Genomic DNA, 22,944 nt, shown 5'->3' on the forward strand with positions numbered 1-22,944 from the left:
TTTCATTGCTCAAACGTAGCAAAAATATTTACATATTCATCTGCGCACAATAAATTGCTTTGCGCTTAATTAAGTTTGCGAATTTCGTCTATTTTTGGCCGGCACTTGACTTATAGCTGGTCTGCTCCTCCGTCCTCGCCTTAAAAACGGTGAAAGGCATTTTTACAATTGACCAATTTGAACTGAAGAGGCTCAAACAGTTCTCACACACTCAGCCCCAATGTGCCCCAGGCGCAGCAAACACTTCGAGTACGCTCAAAACACTCGAAAGCGTTGAATAATTCAAATGCCTTGAAGAAGAGGAATAAGAAGAGAAGCCTTTGGCTAGCGCATACCGGAATGTATATATATATATATATATATATATATAAAGATAATTTGCGAAAAGTTCATTTAGAACAAACAAATTGAAGTGAAGAGTTGGAAAGACTCCACGCATGGTTTATCAAATAAGAAAATAAAGAAAAAAGAACAGAATGACAAATATTGTAGATTCATAAAACGGAATTTGTTAAGACGTCGCCAAGTTGTATCATGCCCAAGGAATTTCAGACATCTCAGTTATTTATTTCGGCACATTAACAGCGGAGACAGCCCCAGACACAAGCCAAGCACTCACGCCTCGGGGGGCGCACTTGAAATTGATTGTAAAATAAATTAAAATAAAAAACAAAAAAAAGGTAAATACATTCATATGTGAAATTAATATGTAAAGAGCTTTCGCACAAACAGTATAATTTAATTAGCAAACTGTTGTTGGCTTTTAATAATTATTTACCTCAAATTTCCGCTGTACTTGTATTCATTCTTTATTATACCCTGTTTAAGTGAATGGAATGCAGTCTGAATGACTCCATTTACTCAGTCAGCTTCTTGACCTCGGAAACTGTTTGTGCCAGAGATTGATCGAAGCCAAAGAAAGCCACAGGAGCTAAGAGACCTCAAGCCAAATCTGGCTAGCTTCTGCCTTTTGGCACATCGAACCTAAGTTCAAAGGAACAAGTGCTATGCTTTGGAGGGGCTCAACCCATATGCAGTCAGACACTATATATAGATATGGAGATGCAGTTGTGATGAAGGTCTAGTAAATAGCATGAGATATAGAACTTTCAGCTTTTACTTACAAGCCAATCTACTTTATCACTAAGCAGCTGTGCTTACAGGGTATTTGCGGGAGCCTGTACCTCTTTCGTATGCTTCACTTTATTATGATTGATAAATTTGGCAAATATTTGATGTTGGCCAGTGCAAGTGTCAATACATATCACTAGACTATTGTATTTTCATTTCCATTGATATTTTTTAGGGCAATGTCAATCGAATCCGATAAAATACTTGGCATAACTTTGATGGGTTATCATCAACAGCTGGCGCTGGGGCGGTGCTGGGGTTGGGGTTGGGGCTTGTTTTCTTCCAACTAAATTGTTTACGGTGACATAACTTGCCAGCTTTTTAAATACGTTGGAATGTTAAGTAGATGAGTATGAAATATTACATTCTTCAAATAATATGCGATAATATCAATAAACAAAAGAACACATATACTACATGTGTGTATGAATTACACAAGCAAAAACAATGTAACGAATCGTAGAGGCACTTCATTTGATAAAATTACACACGAGTAGAAAACATGTGTTTCCCTGTGTATATTTATACTTGTTTACCAAGTGGAACGAGTCTGTTGGCTCGTTCGTCGTCTCCCTAGTTGTGTGATCCCTTGTCTGATTAAGATTCTTATCATACGTTAACTGCAGACTTCGAAAATCAAATGCTGTTCAACTATTAAAGTTTGGCAACCTTTTTAAATTCATCAAAACTTTTCGCAAAGTCCTTTCAGATGGACATTTAGATTTTCGCATCTTTCATTTACTTGGCTTTTCACAATTTATTCAGCTTATGATTTATTATTTCAGGAGTTGGTATTTAGCTACTCACCATCAGGAGGTAAATAATCTTGGCATAGACCGTAAACTGTGGTAACCTGAAAGCAAACGACAAGCTTAATAAGTGTTTACTATAGAATTATATATAAATGAGTTAAATGTTAAATATAGTTTTTTAGCAAATGTATTTCCCCGGCGGCCGTGTGATTTAGATGCCACTTGACAATTTGCTATTACAAGCTTATTTAATGAAACTATGAAAAAACGTTACGTTTGGCTAGAACAGCCTGTAAGCATTTGAAATTTATGCTACCTTTTCAATTAGCGTTATTTTTGTTGTTTTTTTCAGATAGAGTTTTTGGCGGTTTTTCCCCCAGGCTCCACCTCTGACGCCTTCTTGGGTAAGTTGAGCTCATAATGTAAGCAGCTGGCTCTAACGCCCACACATTTGACAAGATATTAGAGCACGTAAGCGCACTTTTTGCTAACTATAAGTCAGCTGCTGTGACAGACTGTTTGACGTTTATTAAATGGCTCGAAAGGAGTGCAAGTCGCCCGATAAATTCTAGACAATAAATTCACTGGAGTTTATTATGCAATTAGTTCAAATGCTGCCACAGCAGCAGCGTATAAATATCAGACTGGCCAACAAAAGGCAGTGCACAAGGAGTCCAATGTAACTGGCCAGTGTCGGCTGCTGCTCCTGTCAGCGGAAACCAAAGCGTTACAGCAGGGCTAAGGAATGTTGTAAAAGCTGCAAAATGCTGTCTGCCCCAAGGCTCGACAGACACATTTTCAAATGGCTTGCGGCAAGACCTTCAGATTCTTATGTAATCAGGCAGCGCATGGCCAAGCATTGGCAAGACGTGCCTACAGTTACAATACTTGTTTAGTTTAATATTTAAAAATAATAATTCATTATAGAATAAGCTATTTGAAGCCACACTGGCAACATTTCCTCTGCCGTTTAAGCCCACATTGAACCCACATTCAACTGAAACTTAAAATGTATTTTAGATATTTTATCTGGCAACTTGTGTCAATGCAGATATTATTTCTACAAGACCTTCTGACCTTACGGCTTATATATTAAATTTTGAAACTTACTTTCAGGTCATGACTTAGCTAAGTGTTCATAGGAACCTTGGTCAGTGAAAACTTGTTAGCCCTACCCACATGGCAACCACTGGCACACTTGGCCAGTAGGCCAAGAGTCCAGTTAATGAAGTGAGGCTGCATTGGCTTTGCTTTTTAGACAACTTTAATATAACTGCATTTGCAAAACGATAGAGGAGACCAGGCTGCGCTGCTTGGCCTTGGTATTGCCATTGGCATTATTTTTGCCATAGTAGTTTATATCGTGTAGACGATAGTGGCCAGGTCGCAGATACACGGGAATGCTCTTGTCCTCCAGATGAAAGTTGCGCAAATCATAGTAGCCCTGGAATATGAATACTTTTAATTCTGCTCGCCATTCTCCACGTGGAGCCACCTACAGCTTTCATGGGACAGATGGCTGAGAGGTTGCCGTACTTGCGTACATTGCGAATCCAGACGCCGGGCAAGCTGCTCTTTGCCTGATCCTTGAGTAACTTACAAGTGTCTACGTCATAGTTGAATAGAGTGTAATAGTTCAGAGAGTTCTCGATCTGGAACTGCACAGTGATAGCCGTGCGCAAGGTCGCCGGTAGAGTTCGATTTACATACACATCAGTATTTAGATATCCTTCGGCCGTAAGCCAACTCTTCATTCCCATATAGTAGTCGGTGTTGTACTCGTAGCTAACGTTTGTGAATTTGCTACGCAACGACATGGCTTGAAGAGTGAAATACGATTGGGTGTATTATGTGTAGAAACTATTCATTTCCACTTACTCAGAGCTGCCTGCAACTGAGTTGTTGCCACCAGCAGAACGTGAACCAAGAGCAGATGCATGACTTTCTGGCTGCCGTTTCAAAGAATCAATAAAAGCATATTGTACTAACTGGCAAATGAGTACGGCTCGTAATGAGCTAATAATGGGAAGTCAGCTTAATATTAGATTAACTAGAATCTTGATCAGTGATTAGTTTGTTTTTATACTACCGGAAGCAATGAGGCAACGCAGATGTTTTCAGTGGCTTGGAATGAAGTTATTATAATGAAATTTCATACTCAAAGAGCACTTCAAACTGCTTGCTCAAAGTTGTATTTGATACAATTTTCGTATTGGCTTAGCTGGATAGCTTAGGATCTGAAGTTTGGTAAACAAATTTTAGAAGCGGTTTCAATCATACTTAAACCAGTTTCAAATACAAAACTCGACACGAAATCAGCTTAAAAAAGTTTGTAAATACTTCGCCAAATAACATGGACAACAGTTTGCAAAAAACGTTTGCAGCCAACGGCATTTTCGCGCCGTTGTCAAGTCGATTGAACCAATCAATTGATCAAGTGTGAGTCTAGCAATCAATCAAATGCTTTCAATCAGGCTATCAACAGCTTCAAATTGATTGACAACTTGTTGACAGTTGAATAAACGAATTGAGCTGCTGCCAGTTGAAGTTTTCTGTGCTGCTGAGCAGGTGTTTGTGTGCGAGTGTTCGCGTGTGTGTGTGTGTGAGTGTGCGTGGACCCCCCACACTGAGTTAAAGCGCCTGCCACATAAACATTCAAGTTCAATTTCTTTGGCTCTTTGGCGGAGTCAACTGCAGCTGACAAGCTAACCGTAAAGCAAACTGAAAGTTGTTGCATCTAACAGATGCAACTGACGTTGATGTTGCTGATGTTGCTGTTGTTGCTGATGTTGCTGGGGCTGTCATTGTCGTTGTTTGTCAAAGCGGCGTTTAATTGGAAACACAGTTGGGTGTTGGTTTTGACCGGTCTCTGGCTCCGGCTGCGGCTGCGGCTGCGTCTGCGGCTGCTGTCTTCATCAAGCACAACGGCAAACTGTGAAGCGCGGACAGCTGATGGATGCGGACATTTCGATTCATTCTCGAGGCCAAGCCAGCGCAAACTGGACGACGTCCGAAACTTGTTTCACAAATAATTAAATGCAATATTACGCATACGCCACGGCTTACAGCCGACTTAAAAAGAAATGCTCAGCCGTTTGTTACCGCTTTTTTTTTCTTCTCGTTTTTTGACTGTTGATTGCTCCAACTGAATTCAGAGCTTGCAGTTTAATTGCAAATTATTCAAATGCCCCACAGACGGCGGCAAGTCGAGCTTTGCAGCTGCCGTTGCCGCCTGCTGCTGTCATAACCAGTCGCCCCTCTGCCACGCCCCGACCCCTCCCCCGACTCAATTGTCGCTTTGCAATTATGTCTGAAATTAACAACAGCGCCCGCAACCGCCGACCTAAAAAGCAAAAAAATAATATCATATATATATGTACATATACATATGTGCATATGTGTATGTATGTGTATGTGTATATATGTATACACACTACATGCAGCATGCGAAATGTGTAAAAATATTTCAGTGTATTTTTTTTCGATTGTTGTCAAATGAAATTAGGCGTGAAATGTAGTTTGAACTTTGGCTAAAATATTATAACAATCGCAACCAATATATATATATATATATATATATATATATATATATTTGTATATAGATATATATATTTTTATATGTGTGTATATAGATGTACGTATATAATTATATATAAAGAGCTGTGAGTGATTTGCCTAGGCGCCACATGCATTTGCTTTTATCGCTAAACAATATTTATCGGTTCTGTTTTTATATTCGTTCACGCACTGCAACGAGTATATTAGTTTGATGTCAAAGTCCGGCTTGCTCTAGGTGCATGAACGTAGGGCAATTATTCGCTATTTAAGCTTGAAACTTGGCTACCCTCGTTCGATAAAGTGTTAAGGGTTTTCCCTCTTGGTACGCGACAAATAAGCAGATCTATTCTTGTAACTTATGAACGATATTCTATTCGGCTTATATAATTGTAAGGTAATTGCCATTTAGTAACCGGCTAAAAACCTGTTGTTGACATGTGAATTATTTTGTGGCGTGGAAAGTTTGAACAAACTATCCCTTCCACAATTTACAATATAAATCTTCGAAATATGCCCGAAAAATACAGATTTTTAAGAAATGCAATACCTTCAGGTCTTATGCACTAGTTAATTTCATTATTGTTTCGTATTAACTTTGCTATTGCATTACTCAGATCATAAAAGACATATCGATGGGCAGCGCGTGTTTGTTACCAGCCGCATTCAGTCTGCGATATCAATGTTGATATTCTTCAGTTAATGAAACGACAATGCACTTGGTATTATCTCAACTGGCTGCAGCAACACGCCATTCCACATACCCTGTAAGTTGTATGCTTCGGGTATGTGAACGACTAGCTGGCAGAATATTGCTTTGCTTTAAGTATAATAAATAATTTAAATTTAAGATAAAAAATACTAATTTAATTTGTAGTTATCATATGAAAAATTACATTCGCATTTCGTTTAATTGAGAACTGACAGAGAAAGTTGATTTTTGTTTGAATACTTTTGCTACAGTTCTCAGGTTCACAGTTCTTTTTTGTTTCTTTTAAATGAATTCAAAGTGCCGACGCAAGATTATATAAAGGTATTAAAACTATGGGTAAGCGTTTGCTTTGTATTTTACTTCTGTAAGCTAGGAGCTTGTGTCCGGCATGCCACGATTGCGTCTAGAAGCTTAGCATTCAGCTAATTTAAACGAAAGTTCCGGTTAGACAAAAGAACTTTTTACTGGCATTGTAGCCGTGAAGGCGCTAAAGGGTATCTCTGAGTCGACCATTCGGAACAAGTGTTATTTAGTGCTTATTTTATATGGTTAATGCAGTTGTGATGAACGAACTGGGCACAGCAGAAGCCCAGCACGTTAACATGGCCAATGTGCAGCAGTTGCTGTTGTTGCCGGAGCTGTGGCTGTGGCTGTTGTTGGCCGCATCTTAAGTTGCATTTATATGCAAATAACTTAAATTGTTTTCAATTTGCCTTGGCTGCCACATTCCTTGAGCCGAGTTGCAGCTAATTTTATGGCTAATTGTCAGCTCGCCTGTTTGCTGGTGCTCCTGCTGCTGCTGCTGCTGTTGGTCGATTGTTGATTGCTGATGAAGTTGTGATATTTGCGATAAAAAATGTATGTGATAAAAATTATAAAGCGTCGATAGTTATAGCCAAGAATTTCTTAATTGCCAATAGCCATAGGAAGCCAAGCAGCTAGGCAGCTTGACAGTCAAACAGGCGGTCGAAGCCAATCAATTGGCTAAAACCTTTGTGAAAACAAAATCAAACAGCACAACGTACAAAGTCAAACAAAAATGCTTCGCCTAGTTGACTTACTTTCTGACCACAAGACTCGAGTTTTGACCTACAAAATTTAATTTCTTAGACATTTAAAGAGCCTTGACGAATTTCCACGATTGCCCCTCTATTCCATTGAAATGTGTTCTTACATAAAATATCAATTTTCAATTTCCTCGACAGAGTCGGAAATGAATCAAGCTAATGGCGCTGCGGAAACTTATTTCGAGCTTGCCTTCTGCTTCGATTTGCCATTTATGTGAGTGTCTCAATGCGACAGACGAAATACATATTTTCAGAATTATTCAAGTGTGTAACAAACAAACCCTAAATAATACACAAGCTGCAGATGGGTACATACAAATGAGATCGAAAATATACTCAAATAAATCAGGACTTTGAATAAAAGAAGTTTAAAAACTTGAATAAATAAATATATATATAAATAAAAGAAAATTTTATATAAATAAAATTGTTTAAACAATATAATTTATTTTTAAAAAAATTGACAACTAACTCCTTTATTTAAATTAATAATATACAATAAAATATATAAACGAAATAAAAAAATTCGTTTTGTCAAAATTTAAAACTAAAACTCTTTTTTCAAATTTCAGAAATTGTTTAGTTTAATTTTATTTTTTTTTGTGTTTGTAAAATGAAAAAAATATATAATTAGCTGAGATTATGATAGACTTTAAATTTGAAATAAAGATTGACTTAGAAATCTGGCCTTGAATTGTATTGAAAAAATATGCGATTCGAAGCAAACTTCGATAGATAACTAAATACAAAGATTAACTAAAAGAAAATAAATTAATTGACAACCTCGATGAGCTTTTATTCTAAGGTTCTTTTTAAATATTAAAAGGCATATTTAATTAATGTAAATACTCATACTTAAAGACTCATGTAAGTCTGTATTTAGTCGCCTCCAGCTGCTGCTTTCAGAATTGCATACGAATGAAGTGCTGAACCGGTTGGGCCAACATATTCCTTCAAACAGCGGACAATCTGTCGTCTCGATTTAGCCACAACTCACAATTGACAACTTCTATGCAATTGATATTCATACACGTCCGTAAAGTTGTCATTATGTCAGCGGGGCTGAGCAATCTACTAAACTAAAGCAATGTTATAATCAGATAACCGCGCACAATATCAACACTGCCACACTTTGTAATTGTAATTGTAATTGCAATTACAATTACAATTACATTTACAAAGTTGTTGTTGGCTCATAAAAATAGCAATCACATTTGCATTACATGATTTTTGTTCTCTTACCCATTTCCATTCCCATTCCCATTCCCGCTCCTCATTTAGTTACTGTCAATGCAAATTGATATAGCACAATCGATTCATACTGCGCACTTTCGATTCGTAATGCCCACTAGTCTACGACTTGAAACTGAACCCTGGGTGTGCTCTGCCCTCGGACCTATCAGCGTCGTAGGGCCATCGGGCGGATATTTATTAGACTCTATGAGCTGCGGGGCTATGGACAAACGTGTGAGCCTCATGATATATGGATAAACACGTAACGAGTAGCTAAAAATAATACGATTATAGCAACTTTGAGCTGTCAAGTGGTTTTTGGTGACATCTGAGTAGTAACGTAATTAATCAATCCGCTTCAAGTATTGAGTTAAGGAAAGCTATACGGCCAGTGGCACAGAAAATAATGCACAAAACTACACAGAGATAGGTTGGAATTCTTAGCTGCCTGTTCTTGAAGTTAAAGCTCTTTAACGGCAAAACATCTCTGGGAAACGATTATTATATCAAATTGTATGCCATATTAGCTTAAGTTCAGCGAAATTTCTTAAAGCTGTTTGCACACATTAATGCTTAACACTGAAAGCCCTATAAAATGAATTTCCTTAATTTGTAAACAATGCCTATTTCCTTTTTGGTATAACAATTGCTCTTACGTAGAAGCCTTCTAGATAGAGTAGTTACTCTTTGTGTCTGCACGCAGGAACCTAAAATCTAAAATATATTTTTTTATCAACAATATTTACTCATCATAGCTGGGAGATGATAAAGGCTTGAGACTTTAAGTTCTTTGCTTTGCATACTCATTTTATTAATAATTTGGAACTCTTGACTCTTATATTTTAAAAATTGATTTCCACTTCATAACCTTCTTTATATAAGGAACATAGAAGTTCGGCTTGAAAATTATACATTCACCAGGCTCATTGCTAGACAGTGCTACGAAGGTAATCCTGCAGCCCCACATAAGCCTATTTATCTTTATATTATAATATTATAATAGTACATCAATCTTAATATCTCGCTCTTGCTGCTTTCTACTCTATTATTACAATATTTCTATATTTTAGATTTATTTTTTTAAATTCATGTCTTTAAATTAAGCTTTACACTTTTAATTAAACTCCTTTTCTAAAGAGCAGAAATTGAAATTTGCTTTTTGTATCCGTTTTCCCATTCGCAAATCATTTGCCCACAAAGTTCAACGAGCTGTCTATTAAATAGCCATTTAATTGCTTCATTTAATTGAGTAATACAACAACAACTAGAACAACAACAATAACAACTGTGAAAATAATGTGCTGAAGGGCGCTTCGGTTCGCACATGTTGCACGTAATTGCTGCAAACATTTAGACGCCAGTTATTATATTCTACGATATTTATATGCAATTTGCACTGCTTCGATGCCAGCTAGATGACAAGCAAACGGAGCGAGCTGCCAGCCAAGTCATGAACTCGGCTACGACTAGGAAATGCCATTGAATACATACAAACAACCCACCCACACACACACACACACACACACACACAGATGGGAAGCCCCACCCACTGTCACCCTGACATTGAAATGCATCCATATTAATGCGAATCTAACTGTTAAATCGAGTTGCCAACCAGACCCAGTTACAGACCCCGTTACAGTTCCACTTACTATTTCAGACTCACTCGCTCTCGCCCCTCCCCCACCTATTTATCAGGCATTGTCATCGCTTTTGCATTGAGTTGTCAGCGTCTGCTTTTAGCACTTTATTAAATGATAGTTTATCGAGCTGTTTACTGGGTTTTGTGTGTGCCCGATAATCATGCGATTGCCTTAGGATTTGTAATTGAAAATAAAAACGAGGGATAGACCAGAATACATTGACTTTATGACTTGTGGTTTGCTCAAGTGGTTATTGCTTGTGTCTGCTCGCGAAAAGTGGGGACTGGAAGGTGTGTGTTACATCCGGAATGGACCGTATATTATAGATTATGGCTAGGAATAACAAATATACATTTCAGTTTAGCAGCAACTACCTGATCTAGCAAGTAGTCTGGCTTAAGATCTTTCTGAGCTTAGCTGCATGTGTCAGGAGTCAGCAGTCAGAACTGTGCTATAAATATTGAACATCTTTCAGAATATCTTAACAATTGAGTAGTTTAGATTAAAGTCTATGGAACCTGACTTGTTCTACAAAACTAAATATAATATCTTAATAAATTATTTAAGTCACGCCAGGCTCAGAAATATTTAGAGTAAGTCACAATTAAGGCTTTACGGCATAAAATATGTAAAATAAATAGACCTAGCGGTATTTTGAGTATATGAAATATACAAAGAGATGAGAAGCTTAAATAGAGCTTAAGACATATATTTCGCCAAAATAGTTATTTTTACTTCATTAACAATATTTATGTAATTAAGCTGTAAAAGCATAATAATTAGTATAGGATCAGCCCAAGCAACGCTAGTCAAAACAAAACTCAGTATAGAAGACATTGATATTGCTATCAGAAAATCCATCGGAATTCTATTTTCAAGCGACTTAACTTTCTTCGATACGCACAAACTATTGATAGCCTTTGCGCTTAATTAAATTTGAAACTCATTTCCATATGCCAATATACATTAATGTTGCTTAGGTCAGTAATACCTACAGATATTTGTGAGTGTGTGTGTGGGTGTTGCCTCTGATAAACATTTGCACTTTTTATTTTTAGACGGCGGCTAGACGATGGCTACCCTTCTCCGTCTCTCCCCCGTTCAAACTGATTACGCATGAGTCAACATGAAGTCGATATTTGCCTAGAATCAGAGTCAGAATCAGAATCAGAAATTGCGACTCTTGTTGGCAATGCATTTGAATTTGCAGTCGAGCCAGAAGATACAAAAACAAAAATATTTTCCCATGCGTGTTAAAGCAAGTGGCAAGGCACGCCCACAGCGTCCTTCAAAAGCCAACAAATAGTCGCAGCTAGGCAGATGCGCATCCTTTCACCCAGAGGCAGAAACAGACACAGTTGTAGTTGCAGCTGTAACTTTCCCACAGTTGTTGGTGTTGCACTTGAGTGGGTCGGCCGCAGGCGTGATAAGTGCACAAAGTGTTAAGTGGCAAACACGCAATTCGCCATTCCAAGCAGTTTTCACATTTCCACAATTCCACAATTCATGATCAAGTGCAATCTTTTGACATTAATATGACAACAAAAGGAGTTGGCAAAGGAGGCGGCCGTTGGCAGTCGGCAGTCGGCAGTCGACAGTCCACATAATGCCCCAGCACAAAATCAATTATGCGCACGAGGCACACAATGAATGACAACTGCAGCTCTAACCAACTTGGGGGACTGTGACTGGAACTTCGCAATGATTGAGCATGCGACAGGCGCGCAGTGACAGGCGCTGATACTGCTGGGGCCAGATAGCGGAGTTGGAGGAGGCGCAGGGGGAGCAGTCGCTGTTGCGCCGGCGCAGAAGCATTCGCCATGCGGCTTGATGAATGTCTGTCAAATTGCTGACACGTACGCAGTCCTCGTCTTCGTCGTCGTCGTTGTCTCTGACATTGACACAATGTTGTGTGGTGTGTGGTTGAGGAACTGCTGGCTCCATCTTAAAAGCAACATTGTTGCTGTTGTTGCTGTTGTGGCATGAAAATATTTCATAGCATTTAATTCCAACTCGTATGCTGCCTGTCATCTAATTGAGTTGTTTCGCTGCACAAATTTATCGGCATATTAATGCAGCATATTTCAAATGCCTCCATGCCCAGTCGCTCGACTTACTTCCTTCTCCTCGACGAAAGCCCACAGACTGAGCGCGCAGCAGTTCCTCAGCTGCTGTGGAACATGTTTATGCAATTTGCTGGTGTACCAAACTGTATAACTGGAAGATTGGACTACTGGCCGATGCCTCCTTGGCTTGTCTTATCAAATGATTTTATTTATGCTATGGGCGCGCATGTGTGTGCGATAATTGGATTATTTACTTTCGCGGCTTAGCAGCCAACAAAGTTGTGAAAATTGTCGGGTTTTCGCTTTCTATAAAACTTGGTCGATCATTGCTGGTGGTAACCAGCCCAAGTCGTTCGTGTTGCTGCTGTTGCTGTTGTTGTTGTTGTTGTTGTTGTTGTGGTTGGCTAATGGAGTCGTCTATTGGTTTATGTTAGTGGCAGTTCGACTTTGGACCAAGCACTTCAAGTTTAGCTAAACTCCAAGTCCCTGCTCGCCTGCCATATACAAATTATCTGTGGTTTTATGTTTGTTTCGCTTTTATTTGTCTCTTTCTTTCTTGATTTATTTATGTCTAAGGCTAATGGCATATAAAATGGAGGTTAACAAGCAAAATTGCTCAACACGAAGCTAAACTAAAAAGTTGAAAGTTTCGCTAAAGAAATCAGCTTAAGTGTCATTTTCTTTTAAACAAAGTTATTGCTTGGCTGGATGCTTTGCAGCGGTGAAGTAATTGTGAAATGTTTTATGCAATGTCTACAAGAGTTATCGTACAAAAAGCTATAGTAAAAGTCGGCTGAAGTTAAGCATTCAAGTAAGGCAGGTCGGCTGGGAATATAAATAGATAAAAATTAAATTTCAAATGGAAAATTTCATTTAAAATATATATACATATATATATATATATATATATCAATATATATATATATATATATCAATATATATGTTGGCGGAATATAAATAGATAAAAATATAAATAGATAAAAATTAAATTTCAAATGGAAAATTTCATTTAAAATTATCCAGCAGTGCATTAAGTCGCTGTCCTGTGAAATTTGTTTACAGATTATTTTAAATAATTTCGATAACTTTTTTCTTACAATTATTATTATAATTAATAAGAATTATAATATTAATAATAAGAATTATAATAATTAGCATGTGGTGTATAAAGCTTCAGATATCTCAGAAAAAAAATTGATTTTCAAAAGGTGTACAAGTCAGGTCATTGAAAAGATTCCAAAGTATTCCAAATGCTTTTTGGAGATCCTAATATAGAGTTCTTAAAAACTCATGAAAATAATGAATTTTTAAATTTATTGGCTTAAAATAGAATGATGAGCTGACAGCGCGATTAAACTGAAGCTGATCTTAATCATGGCAATTTCAAAGCTGAGCATTTCTTGAAGTTCAAGTCAAATAACTAAAAGATGGGATAAGGCATAATATAAATATGTGTCAGCCATAATATATATATATATATATCAATATATATGTTGGCGGAAGAGACAGTTTCAGCTTGCATATTTTACATAAATATATTTCCAGAATCTCAATTTCTAGTAAAACCTTGTCTGAATGCCCTAAATACTAAACTAGGGATAACGTTCAGTAACAGTTATCTTTATCTATCTACCAGCCAGAATCGAGAAGCTCACAGCTAAAAAGCTAACTAACTCGGGTAATACCTCCTCAGGAACTAGCAGCAACACCAGCGCAATCATGAATTTTAGCTAGGTATTTTCCTTTAAAGGTTAATTAAAGCCCATCAAAATGTTGTTACGCATGTTAAATAGAGCTCACTTGGTATGGCTTACAAATTAGTCATTTACAATTGAATTCTTCTGCTAGTTGGCAATGCAGCCAGCTTAGTTTATTCGGGTGCAATGAGCTATACCTTAATGCCTAAGCTCTAATTATATTCAAATCAAAATCGGCTCTGCTGACTGTCAATGCTGCTGTTGCTGCGGCCTGTTGGTAACCTGAAACCCACTAAGACAGCTTGGAACAGCACAGGGCAACACCCAAGTAGCAGGCCCAAGTCAGTCCCAGTCGCAAGTCTCCATTAATATGTATGAGCCATGTCAGGAGGCAATGCCAGAACGCGTTTATCAAACGTTTGAAACGCTCGTCGCCCTCCAACGTTTCCATTAGCTTCCGTCACCTTCAGTCGTGTTGGTTGACCCAATTAACAGAGCATTATAAAGTCATAAAGCATAGGAGACGTGTGATGCCAGAAAATTAGCAAACTAGACAAGCCCCACAGCCACAGACTTGCAGAAAGAGCGCTGGAGCTAGGTGGGCAACGGCTCCCGTACACGTTCCCAATCCCGTGCGCCACATCGCATTAAATGTGCATGCAAATGCGACTGAATTCATAAATCACAAATCACTTAGGCATACACAGTTTGGGATCGTGAAACGCGGAACGTTGCTGTGGATGTAAATGTCTCTGACTATTTGGCTTTTTGGCTGCCGGTTGGCGGTTGGCGGTTGCCGGTTGCCGGTTCCAGTTTGAGTTTGCGTTTGGGTCTTGGGCTTTGGTTTGGGGGCATGGGCTTACAAATGTTCATGTTTGCGCGATAATATTGACAAATTGTGCAAACATTCGCACACAATTAATAAAGCCAGACCCACACGACCTGCTCCACCACGGCCCACGGCCCACGTGCGGGGCAGCGCGTGTTCGCCAAAGACAAAGCTACTGAGACAAGACCAAGACACGACCGACACAAAGAGACAACATAATTTCAATTCCAGGCGGCACAGAACGCTGCCTACCCAAATACAAAAAACCAAGAAGCTAAAATGTCACTCTGCATGAAGTGTCAAAGTAAGACGGCACAGTGGGCTGAAGCTCATAGGAAATGGACTGAAGTTAATTGGAAAGGTATTAGACTTAAGCTTGAATGTATTGAATAAGATTTCTCAACAGGAATTATTAAATTAAATTAAAAATATAAACACAAAGAAATATTTAATAAATATTTTTAGTATTCTTAATTCTTTGTTTATAATTTATATAAATTATTATATTTATAAAAAATTAACGAGAATCTATTTTCTGTTTCCTAGAATTTATATAAATATTATTACAATAAATCATCTAGCCTTAAATCAAGTCATATTTATCGATTCTTATCGATAACAAGGAAATGGGATGAGTTAGTTAAATAGAAGAATGTATCTGAGAGAGAATTCAACGGAGACACAGTTACAAAAACTTTTCCATTTCTTCTCTTAATATAAATTATACTACGATGGATACATTTAAACAATACTAAATATTTATATTTATTTATGAATATATTTGTTTTAAAAATTTATTTTTGTTTTATTGATATTTAAAAACCTTTAAAGAAGAGCTTAAATTAATTTATAAACTTATAAAACAAGTAAATAAAAGTAAAGACTGTTTCGAAACAAGTACTAGCCATTGACTCTTTCGAGGGTTTATTAAAATGTCATAAGTATCTCAGCTCTTTGTTATTTATTCAACATTTTGGTTATCGCATTTCAAACAGAAATTGTCAATGTTCTTAACCACTGTGCAAGTTGCTTCTGCAAATGCACAATGCCTAATACAAAGCTCAACAATCAATGCACGTTCGCACAAGCTGGCGCCCACACACACACACTATCAAGTAGACGTGCGGAATGGAGCTGGACCTCAGACAGAGTCTGGACTTGCGCCTGGATCGGATCGGATGAGATCGCCCACGGCAGGGCCTAGGCAATGAGCTTGCAACTTTGCTGATTGAGTTGAGGCAGTGACTGCTGCTGCTGCTGGAGGTAGCGGGGCGCTTTCAAATGCTGCTGCTAGCTATCTGGTGGCATGCAACTTCAGCGGGACAGCAGGCGCTGTGATTGATGATTGTGGCACTCGTTGTTGTCAGCTGGCCTTTGATGTGGCACCACAACAGCAGCAGCAGCAGCAGCAGCAGCAGCACCGGCTGCAGAGAGCACTTCCTTTGGGCACGTACTCCATCCACTTTCGTTTTCCAACTAAAGTCGACAATTTATGCAGCATAACTTGTGTATTTAGACCCGAAACGTAAGCCGCTTGAAGAGTTTCGTGTCTGCTAAGCCGCTTAGCAGCTAGCCAGGAAACTGCAGCAGACATTTTGTGTTGACAAATCAATTAAATGTTAAATTTAAAGGTGCACAGTAGCAACGATTGCTGTGCCCGAGTCCGAATTGGAATAAGAGTCCGATTCCGAGTCCCAGTCCCAGACCCAGTCCAGCTAGCAGCAGCTCAACACGAATTAGCTCGTCCACTCGCAGATAAACGACTGCCAACATGCGATGCAGCCCCGTGGGCTTTTGCCCTGTTCTGGCCAGGGCCTAGACCTGGCGCTTATCGAAATACATTGATTGGCCCGGTTTCGAGCCGTGCAAATCGTAAAGTGTGAAAACAAATTGCAAGCCCCACTGGAGGCACAGGAAACTCATTGCAGTCGCCAGATAATTGCACTCGATTTGTAATTCAAGATTAAGGGCAACCGAAACCATTCGACGTGGCATGGCATGGCATGGCATGCCCCTTAGCTAGAGGCCTGCACTTTTCGATCTTTGTTTTAATTTATGTGCACTTGACGTTTTTCCTTTATTTTATTTTTTCTTATTTTTTGCCTCAGATAATCACTGAAAATGTGGGCCATGAGTTAAGTGATTATGTAAATTTTTTTTGTATGCAGATGGAGATGGAGAGAGATCCCAGTCTGTCAGTGTCATGCCCCTAGATATATAAAACCTTCAATTGAACCACTGGGAGAGATTGGGACGCAACTCGAAAAGCTTTAAATTGATCGTCAATTCAAAGAGAAACGTTAAGTGCGAAGTAAAGATATATAGAGTATATAAAGTAAATTATTTAAAACTTGTAACAGTCTTATATCATATGCAGCATATATTATATGCAGCATGTTTATTGCATAGAGTTATAGTTGAAAGCTATAAACATTTATTGTATAAGCTGTGCGACTGGGATTGCACAATATCCATTCGCTCGCCAAGAACGTGACCAGGGTTTAAGATATAATTTATGGGATGGTTAAAAAAACTTAATTTGAAATAAATATTGGATTTATAAATATTTACTAGACAAACTAAGTGTCTTTTAAGTCACATATTAAGGAGCATAAATAAATAGATTTTTTTATTTATAAAGATTGGAACTACATTATCAAGAATATTTTTTAAAAACTACTTTCCAAGAGTTGTACCAAATTAGTTAACCAGTTTGCCGAACTTGGCTTTAACAATCTGACCAAAAAAATCTAAGTTCACAAAGTTTATATAAGTTCTTATTGAAATAAATAAATAAACCTAACAAACTAAGTAAATTTTAGTTGGGGTTGCTCGACTAGGAGTTACCCCGAACCTCATCCTATATCTGCGATTTTAAATATTTTCCAAATCTTGTAGCAGACACATTAGGAAACTAAGACTCGAACCAACATCTCTTAATTTAATTTGTAATTTGGCAAAATTTGCTGCCAGCATAAAAATTATAACAAAAATCAAAATTGCATAAAATATACATAAATCTAAATACAAAATTTGGAGCTCTATCTCTTAAGCTATTAATCGATGATAATGAAACGAAAATATTTATTGATTATTTGAAACTAATTTGATGTCTGTGTGCTATAGATGGACCTATAAAATACCAAGTATCTACTCTGCTTATCTTCTATGATCGATCACATATACGGACAGACGGACGTTCTGCTGGACAGCCAGGGCTACAGCGACTCAGCCCGTCATCCTGAACCAGAATATATATACTGAATTGGTATCTGGAACGCCAATGGCCTGAGAAACAAGACTCAGGAACTGGCTGCGTTTCTCTCACAAGAAAACATAGATATAATGTTAATAACAGAAACTCATGAGTGCCCCACTACACAAATTTTCGGATACGAACACTATCAGGCTCATGGTGAAGGAGCAAACTGCTTTGGTGGATCCTCAATCCTCATACGAGCAACAATACCGCATACACCTTTACTGCCAATTTGCAACGCAACAATGCAGGTCTCAGCCATCACCCTGCCTACGTCTATTGGAGCGATCGAAGTTGCGTCAATTTATCTTCCGCCAAACACTGGTCTGTGTGATCATCACATGGAACAGGTTCTAGGCCAAAGGTTGAATAAGACCCTCATCGGCGGCGACTGGAATGGATGGCACCCATTTTGGGGAAGCAATAGTGCGAATCGTCGCGGAGAAGTCATATTTGAGGCGATTCAAAACTTACAATTCAGCATATTGGCGACTGGAGCCCCCACCCGTTACCCAATTAATGGACACAGGCCCTCGGCAATCGACTTCGCTGTCTACAAAGGCATCTGTGACCGGCAATTGACCATTGAAGAATCCTTGGACCTATCCTCTGACCACCTGCCACTAATAGTCACAATCCACGCGCAGCCACAGCCCTTGCCCATTAGGAAACAACTACTGCCAGCAGGATCAGATTTAGGAGTCTTTAGGCGCGAGCTCCATTACTCTTTGCACATAGAAATGGAACTTAACACTCCTGAAGACGTGGACTACGCAGCAAACAAACTGCAGGAAGAAATAGTCAAAGCTGCGCACCAAGCCGCCCCACCATCTTGCCAAACAAGACAACAGTCTCCGTACAACATCCCCCTCACCTTGGAGGCCCAACACCTACTAATACACAAAAGATGGGCCAGGAGACGCTGGTTAAGATTACGCACGCCTGATGCCAAATCCATGTACAACGAAGCCACGAGGCATCTTAAAGCTGCTCTCGCCCTGCTTCAAAAGAGGTGTATCAGCGATGCGCTGGTACGAGCTGAATCGCCCACTGACGCAGAGTTTCAATTATGGAAATTTACAAGAAAGCTCAAACGGCAGCCAATACGACGTCATCCCATTCGGAGCATTTCTGGTTCCTGGCACATTGGAGACGAAGCTCAAGCTGAGGCTTTTGCAAACCACCTTCAAGACCAATTCACGCCGGTGATTACCGCAGAGGCCTCAGAAATCGAAGCAACAGAAGACATCGTTCTCTCGCCCCTCCCAGCTGAAGACCAGATAACTGGATGTACAAAAGAAGAGGTTCTTGAACACATCAGAAGAGTGAAGGCAAAAAAATCCCCTGGATATGATCTAATAAACGGCAGAGTCCTTAGAGCACTGCCTGACTCCACCATAGACTACATAACTATGGTGTACAACGCCATGCTCCGCATCCGGCACTTTCCAGCCTGCTGGAAGCGCGCCGTGATTGTGATGATTCCTAAGCCTGGCAAACCCGTGGGAGAAATTGAGTCGTACAGACCAATTAGCCTGTTGCCAGTACTCTCCAAAATATTCGAAAGAATATTTCTGGAACGAGTACTGACACATCTGGGACGCCAGGAGGCCATTCCAAACCATCAGTTTGGCTTCAGGAGACAGCATGGAACACCGGAACAGGTTCACAGAGTTGTGCACCATATCCTTGGAGCCTTTGAAGAAAAGATGTACTGCTCTGCCGTCTTTTTAGACATCAAACAGGCGTTTGATCGAGTTTGGCACCTGGGACTGCTGCAGAAAGTGAGGACCACCCTTCCAGCCCCATTTTTCGCGTTGCTATCCTCATACCTTATTGGAAGAACCTTCCAAGTGTCAAGGGGGCAAACAGTATCCTTGACTAGACCAATTATGGCTGGAGTACCACAGGGTAGTGTTCTAGGCCCAACACTTTATACTTTATTCACAGGAGATATGCCAACTCCCGAGCCAAATATAGGAAGTACAGATGCAGTACTCATAGCGACCTATGCAGATGACACCGCCATCTTATCACGTCACGTATCTGCGCAAGAAGCTTCAGACTCACTACAAAAATATCTGGACTCTTTCGGACGCTGGGCAAAACGGTGGTGTATCACCATTAATGCACAAAAGTCTGTACATACTACCTTCGCCACTAGAAGAGGAGATTGCCCAAGCGTTGCATTGGGGCCCACTATTCCCAAAGCCTCAAAAGTAAAGTACCTTGGTATCACTCTTGACAGAAGGCTGACTTTTAAAGCGCACATAAGTCAAGTAACCTCAAAATGCAAAAGCAAGCTAAAAACCCTCGACTGGATGCTGAGAGCTTCAAGCAAGTTGTCTTACAGCAGCAAGGCCGCCATCTACAAGGCAATAGTTGTCCCAACCTTCGTATATGGTATCTCTCTATGGGGCTCCTCGGCGAAGACTACAAGGAACAAAATTCAGACCCTGCAGAATAAAGCACTACGCAGATGGACTGGAGCCAGCTGGTTTGTAAGAAACTCAGTCTTACATAGGGATTTAGCAATTCCCACAGTTGCTGAACTCATTGGGCGACACAGTTCAAGATACGCGGACAGACTTGCAGCGCATCCTAACCATCTCGCAAGCAACCTGGCTATAAACAACAATAGGCGAAGACTGAAGAGATTGCATCCTCTAGACAATATTAGAACTAATTAAGATAGTAGCTACAAGTGCAGAATAATTGGCATATCTGCCCTCCCATTAGTTAAGGTTTAGAGCTAAATGCGCTATAGAGTCTAAGACAATAAGCTGCAACAAAATAAAGAAATAAAAACGAAAAAAAAAAAAAAAAATATACTGAATTACCTTTTTCAATGAGCTCACTATTATTCCCACCTCTTTCTCAGACTTATATTTAAAATGAAATCCAAGTAGGGTTGTTGTATCTGAGACATTTATTGCAATTTTAATAAAGATATTTTGATAATTATAATATAGACATATAGATGGTATATCTTGAATACTTACATCGTATTTACTTGACCTCATTTTACCCATTTATTTTGCATCTAATTTGCATTCGTATTTCGGCTACGCTTTTTTGTTATATTCAATCCGAGCGACCATTTGATGAGCGTAACAGAATTCTCGTAGCTTTGAATGGATTTCGCTTTCGATTCAATATATTTGTATTTATATATATAATATATAATAATGCGTACGATTAATGTTCATTCATATTCATACGATATGATTAGCTTATAATGTATTGATTTAATTTAATAAATTAAGTTTATTTTAAGCATATTACATATATTGATTGATTTATTCAAACACACAACATATTTTAGAATTTTGAACACCTTTTGTTAAGCACTTTTTTATTGATTTATCAAATATCATTTACTCGTTATGTGTAGCACTTTACTAAATAACTTTGCATTTATTTTGCAGTACATATATGATTAATTGATTTATTGTTAGCGAGTTTCCATGCGTTCGTTTTCTTGTTTTAGCATTTTTGATATCGTTAACACAGTCTTTGCGAATTTGTATATTTTAAAAGTAAAAGGCTTCGAGTGTGGCAACTGCAAATGTGACTGGAATTCAGATTCTTTTATATTTCATTTTGAAATATTACACATACGCCACGTGGCACCAATCGCTGTTCGATTGTGACTGAATGTGCTCTGTGAAAGTTTCCTTTTTGCCGAAAAACTTTGAGTACTGGGCCAAAGGCCGGAAATCACAACGTGGATTTCGATAAACTTTTCTGCAAAATGTGCTTCCAACTTCCAACTGTTACTTTCAGCGGCTCTGCTCGATGTGTTGTTGTAATTTTTTAGGAAAAATCGTTAGGCTCAACCGACAACAAATGCCAAAAGTGCATGAACATAAAGGTAGAGCGGGGAGGTAACTAAATAGACGAACAGCAGAAGCAGGAGGGGGCAGCAACCACGTGAAAAATGCCGGAAACAGAAATCGATTTGCACCAAGCGTTCAAATGAACATATGTGTGTCTGTGTGTGTGTGTGTGAGTGTGTGTGAGTGTGTTGGAATAATATAAAAAGCGACAGAGGCAGAGGCAGAGGCAGAGACAGAGGCAGGGGCCAGGCAATGGTTCGTCTGTTCGGGAAACAGACACATCTGACTGATTTGTTTATAACAATTGAGCAAGCTAAGCAATCTATTGCTAGTGAGCAAAATGTACACTCGCACACACACACACACACACAAATACCGAAATTATGTCACACACACGCAGCACACGAAAGTAGGCAACGATTACGTTTTGTAGCCCGAAAAACTTGCGACAAACTCTTCTTTTTCTGCCTCAATTAAGCATTAGCAATATTTTTATACAATTTCCAACTAAATTATTACAACAATAAAAAAATTGTACAATTTATCAAGTTATTTTTTGTTAAATTATTTTTTTTTTGCTCAGCGTTTTTACCCGTCGCTGCTGCTGTTGCTGCTGCTGCTGCTGCTGCTGCTGCACGACGCGCTGAAAATTCACGTAACAATTGATTTGTGTGTCAAAAATGTCACAAGTGTCAAAAATTGTATGGAAACACTGCGCTGCTCTTGAGAGAGAGAAAGAGAGAGAGCGAGAGTGGGAGAGAGAGAGAGGCACACGAGAGAGCGAAAGTAAGAGAGCGAGCTTACACGTGCATAGACCGAAGAGAACGAAGGCGAGAGAGACAAAAATTGCTGCTGCGCGTCAGTTAGGGTCTCAGCTCTGAGCCCTTAAGAGATGTCTCCACAGCACGTGTATCCTTTTGAAAGAGCGTGGCTAGAAAGCTTTAAAGTTCCGTTGGCTTGTGCTTGGATTTCAAAATGTGACAGTTAGTCTTAGCCAGAAGCTACGCTGATCTTAGCCAGCAGCCAGCGGGCTAATTATTAAAGCAGTAGCTAGTTCAGACTGTGAGTCTTATGTCAGTAATCGGGCTTCAAACGAGCTTAATATACGTACTATATGAGGTATGCAAGCGCTGATGTGGAAAAGTATTTTGACAGTCAGTA

General features: G+C 39.0%; 2 protein-coding genes across 2 annotated transcripts in view; both read right to left on the reverse strand.

Annotated features, from left to right (window-relative positions):
• LOC111592235 (integumentary mucin C.1) overlaps window positions 1-21,093 on the reverse strand; it is an 88,504-nt gene extending 67,411 nt beyond the window's left edge. Inside the window, exons 1-2 of the mRNA XM_030226178.1 lie at window positions 20,947-21,093; window positions 1,939-1,984 (exon numbers count right to left, since the gene is read on the reverse strand). Of these exons, the coding sequence (XP_030082038.1) occupies window positions 1,939-1,984; window positions 20,947-20,948 (48 nt within the window). The 5' untranslated portion in view covers window positions 20,949-21,093. The remainder of the gene's footprint in view (window positions 1-1,938; window positions 1,985-20,946) is intronic.
• LOC111592220 lies at window positions 3,148-3,822 on the reverse strand. Its single transcript, XM_023304296.2, has 3 exons — window positions 3,762-3,822; window positions 3,383-3,702; window positions 3,148-3,327 (listed from the first exon to the last, which is right to left on the reverse strand). Exons 1-3 carry the CDS (start codon window positions 3,820-3,822, stop codon window positions 3,148-3,150), a joined length of 561 nt encoding a protein of 186 aa, XP_023160064.2.
• Window positions 21,094-22,944: the final 1,851 nt, after the last annotated feature.

The sequence above is a fragment of the Drosophila hydei genome, unplaced genomic scaffold, assembly GCF_003285905.1.
Source record: "Drosophila hydei strain 15085-1641.00,03,60 unplaced genomic scaffold, DhydRS2 tig00000060-arrow-pilon, whole genome shotgun sequence".
In the NCBI taxonomy this organism is placed as follows: Eukaryota; Metazoa; Arthropoda; class Insecta; order Diptera; family Drosophilidae; genus Drosophila; species Drosophila hydei.

Bases quoted from the DNA above. Each gene is read 5' to 3' on its own strand.
- LOC111592220 (XM_023304296.2), bottom strand. From the start codon at position 3,822: ATGCATCTGCTCTTGGTTCACGTTCTGCTGGTGGCAACAACTCAGTTG. The intron at 3,703-3,761 runs GTAAGTGGAAAT...TCACTCTTCAAG, and splicing joins TCAGTTGCAGGCAGCTCTGA to CCATGTCGTTGCGTAGCAAA. The intron at 3,328-3,382 runs GTAGGTGGCTCC...TTCATATTCCAG, and splicing joins CCATCTGTCCCATGAAAGCT to GGCTACTATGATTTGCGCAA.